At 38.7% G+C, this 4,434-nt stretch overlaps 1 protein-coding gene across 1 annotated transcript; it reads right to left on the reverse strand.

The window, feature by feature from the left end:
- Positions 1–1,032: 1,032 nt before the first annotated feature.
- LOC116159160 (GPI transamidase component PIG-T-like) lies at positions 1,033–3,027 on the reverse strand. Its single transcript, XM_031472093.1, has 2 exons — positions 2,747–3,027; positions 1,033–2,693 (listed from the first exon to the last, which is right to left on the reverse strand). Exons 1-2 carry the CDS (start codon positions 2,913–2,915, stop codon positions 1,150–1,152), a joined length of 1,713 nt encoding a protein of 570 aa, XP_031327953.1. The 5' UTR covers positions 2,916–3,027; the 3' UTR covers positions 1,033–1,149.
- Positions 3,028–4,434: the final 1,407 nt, after the last annotated feature.

Below are 4,434 nucleotides of genomic sequence, written 5' to 3' on the forward strand. Positions count from 1 at the left end.
AGGGCTTTATTCCATCATTATCGTAAATGAGTGATGAATTGACTCTTATTATCCCCACTGTTTAAAAAAATGTTTCCCTCCCAGCCTCCCACTGAAAACGGTCTATAGCGCGTTCGCACCTCCAGATGCAGTATGGGGTCTTATGGACTAATTGCCTCTCTTACTAGTTTGCGTCATTCTTTAACAATACTATCCTTGATTCTGACCGCATTGATGTCAAATTGACATATGATTAAATTGAAGTCATTGTCACGTTTGGCAAGCATGTACTGTATGTCCATAAGCACCATACTGCATCTGGAGGTGCGAACGCGCTGTAGTACTTTTATTATTAAGACACTCTTATCCACCGTGTGCAGCACAGAGAAAAGGGTGAAAAGTAGTCACCCAAATCAACTTTTTGGAGGTTACCCTCTTCTCCAGTTCCATATTTCAATGATATACCTACGATTCTTCACCCTTTCACACTCACTTCCATATTTTGAAACGCGCTCGACCTCTCAAAAATGAGTTTCAGAGCTATTGTAAATACAGTTGAATCAGTTTTTACCAGGACCGGACGCCTTCAGGAGAATATAAGATTTTTATTTTATGTTTTTAGAATGCAAACTGAAGGTACGTTAAAATTGCCTTAATCCCTCTCGCGCTTCCTATTTATTTTTAAGTGAGCGAAGTTCCAGCTAAAGCTGCTGTACCAACCCAACCTACTACTACTAAACTATATCCAAGCCCAAACCCGGTATCCCCAGTCTCGTAGTCAGACATTAACTCAAGTACGCCAGTAAAATATGCGCCTCACAATATATTAACACCCCCACGTTTCTGAAAAAAATTTGTCACATATTTCAAGACCAACCACACATACACATATAAATTGCAATGGAAAAGCATATTCATTTTCAATTAGCTATCATCGCACATTCATATTATAATTACTCCCAGTTTCCATTAATTAATCTCTCCAATAGGTTGCCAACACTGTTTTTATTCTGCAGTGCCCGCAATTAAAATTAATAAGTAGAGATTTAAAAATTACACAATCAATTTGTTTATTAAATAAACTAATTAGGTACATATCTCCTATAGCATTACTTCAGTGACTTAAAATAATACATGAAACATATCACAACTTGTACACATTTTCATTATCTACTCGGTTTCTGCTCGTTCGGCCCTCCCCAGTTTAAACTTATTGACTAATAAAAAGAGTCGTTGTTTAAGTCTATCTACTACTCGTTCATTGCTTTCAGGTTTTAGAATCAGTCTTTTAGTGGTAATGTTGTGTAGAGGACCAAAGGCGAGTGCGACTACAGTACAGGCAAGGCATATTACATTATACGGCATACTAAAATCTGGAGTTGGTAAAGTAACTACCATGGTTTCGGTATGCACCTGTACAAAATAGCCACTTCCAGAGCTACGATTAAAACTATCCGCTATCGTAGATGCTCCTTGTGGCAAACCTGTAATGTTCTTAGTCAATGGAAGCATTGCTGATATAACCGAGGAGGAAATGTAAAAGCCGTGACTTGCATCAGGGGGATACTCAGTCCATTTAAGAAAAACATGCTCAAAATCGGCAGAGATCGAAGTTGTGGATCGAGGTGGTAATCGAAGTGCAATCTCAACATAGTAAGGCCGCTTGCGAAGCTTTCCGGGAATGTATCTTATGGATATCGGTTTAATGGTCTCACCATTGGCCTGAATTTTTAATGTATGCAAATAAATGGGGACGTACCATGGAATGTTTTGCAAAACAACAACGTCTAAGTTATTCCAATGATTATTATATAATTTTGTTACAATACCGCCCAATTCTTGACCATACCCCGTCAAATATTGATTGGCATGCAAAACTGGGGGCGAATTAATTAAAACTTTCGAATTTTCCAAGTGACTAACTGATATACTTAAAGTTTCATTTGTAACTCTATATTTTGCAAACTTGGTTGTGTAACCACCCCGTATTGAATGAACAAACTCGTCAGGCTCTGGGCTAAGATCAAACGGTATGCTTGAGTTAGTGCTCATATCTACATACACCGTACTTGACTTCGCTAAAGGACAAGACCCCAAGATACCTTGACCGAATAAACGACGAATTGACCAATTACGCACGCCTAGTATCAAATAATCGTACACTAAATCAACATATTGGTTCACTTCTATAGATGTCACATCGCACTCCAAATCTCTGCAGATGGGACGAAAATGAATTGAAAGCGAATGGTAGCGAGTATTATAAATATAACCAGAATTCAACAATGAGGCTAATCCTTTTTTTGATTCGCATGGCAATAATTTCTTCCAGGGTGTTAAATTCTCTGTACACACAATTTCTCTAGGCAATGCCGAGTATCTTAAATATGACGAATTTAAAGTCTGATCGGCAACGGCACCGTTAGGTCGAAAGGAATATTCTGGACTAATACTATTCGATGTATCGATAAAATTCAATGATGCACAAATTAAGCCCGACAGCGAATTCGCCAATTCCTTCCAGTTCTTGTCAACGTTTTCCGTATCCTGTTTAAACCATACCCACAATTCTGCACCGGGAGGAGCGCTCGTTATCGGATATCCCCAGGTCTCGTACCTCCACAGACCGGCCGTCAAGCTTAAATGGAGCTCTTGAACATTGTGTCGTTTAATTATTTCGCCGAGAGCCCGAGGAAATAAGTGCGTATGCTTAACTGCAATTGAAGCAAGATGTATATGCAATCGGGTCATTTCTAACGTAACTTACATTGCTCTGTCTGTAAGTCTGTGTCCCAAATTGTTGAAAAATGGAAATGTGTATAGATGTGATCGGTGTACAGAGGTTTAATAAACAATTCTTCTGTGAAACTGTCTGATCCACAATTTATCAATGAAACTGAATTCAGTACCAATATAACAAAAGCTGTTGTCTGCATGGTAAAGTTGTTAAATATTATTTTTTAAGGTACATACTATAATAGATAAGCAATAAATTCATTTTCTAAACAAAATTTGAGGTTAGGTTTAGGAAAGGTTACATTACAATGTTGCCGTGCCGTGCTGCGCCGGTTTTTCCAGATCATACGATCTAAAGCCGGCTACAGACCCAATCATTCCTTGAGAAACGCGCGTACAAAAATTCAAGCATTGAGAGATATTGTCTACACCGAAGGATACGTACGCGCGTACGTATCTCAAGAAATGTACGTGTCTGTAGCCGGTTTAAGGGTTTGTTACCGACTCACCGTTGAGGTGTTGTCATAATCAATGGCATATAAAGAAAGATGTGAATCAGGATGGGGAATGGATTTGAAGGAGGCATGTGAAAAAACTGCATGGTGTATTAAACCTGAAGAGGACAGTAAACAAGTGCAAAAAATGCGTAAGGAGATATAAAAAAGGCAGATTGATGTGAAACAACGGTTGATATTGAGGGGAGATTTGGGCCAAGATGTAAAGGGTGCGTAAAGAGAAATTGAAGGTGGCGTAAAAATGATGTCCACAAAAATTGAAGAGGCGTATTGGATTAGTGAAGAAGATGCATAAAGAGTAGGATGTACGTGAAGCATATGGATACAACGAGGGAAAGGGAGAGGGGGCGAACAAGATATACAAGAAGCAGGCTTGATCCATATTGAGTTGCAAAATTCGAAAGGTTGAAAGGAGAAAAGTCATATAGGTAAATATAATAAATCAATTCTATAACAAGCATGTGAAGAGTACCTAGTTGAAGAGAATGTCATGAAAGCGTGGGAAAGGTTTGAGAGATGCGTGTAATTTGTAAGAGTTATAAAAGAGTCAAGAAGGAGTCGTGAACAAATCGTACGTGCAGAAGATAGAGGAAGGAAAGCCGGCCTGTGTGACGCAGAAGCTTTATTGCGGTATTGAAGTAGGGTGCTTGCTTCGAATCCACGTTCGGATGTGGAATATGGATACATTTTGTAAATGTATAGTGGGTTGATTTGGTTTGGTAGAGCAGCCTTGCCTGAAACCCAGCCCACTTAAACATAAAGACCGAAAATAAAATATTAGAAATATCTACATCAGTAGAGAAAATATATTTAGAAAACTGTTCAATTCCGCGTGTTCGCTGGAGTAGCAATATCAAACTGAAACCGAAAAGAAAACGCAAGAACCGTAACGAAAATTATGGGTTCTGGTTCTCAGTAAGGGAAAGAACTGTACGGTTTCGGTTCTGCAAATGGAGCGGTTGCTTCGTTACGGCCGGTTTTCGGATTTATTTGAGTCCGGTCTAGATCCCTGCCTAAATTAAGTCCTTAAGGAAATTGCCCACAATATTACATTTTCCCTCTGTAAATACCCTTCTCCTTTTCGAGATATTCCCACTTAAGTTTCCAAATCACCATCAGTAGATAGCTACTTATACACTTTCAAAAAAATAGGTACATAGGTACCTATGATAGGTATACATATATATACTTAGGATCACATTTT

This window comes from Photinus pyralis, unplaced genomic scaffold, assembly GCF_008802855.1.
Source record: "Photinus pyralis isolate 1611_PpyrPB1 unplaced genomic scaffold, Ppyr1.3 Ppyr1.4_LG1, whole genome shotgun sequence".
Classification (NCBI taxonomy): domain Eukaryota; kingdom Metazoa; phylum Arthropoda; class Insecta; order Coleoptera; family Lampyridae; genus Photinus; species Photinus pyralis.

Bases quoted from the DNA above. Each gene is read 5' to 3' on its own strand.
- LOC116159160 (XM_031472093.1), bottom strand. From the start codon at position 2,915: ATGCAGACAACAGCTTTTGTTATATTGGTACTGAATTCAGTTTCATTG. The intron at 2,694-2,746 runs GTAAGTTACGTT...CTTCAATTGCAG, and splicing joins AGACTTACAGACAGAGCAAT to TTAAGCATACGCACTTATTT.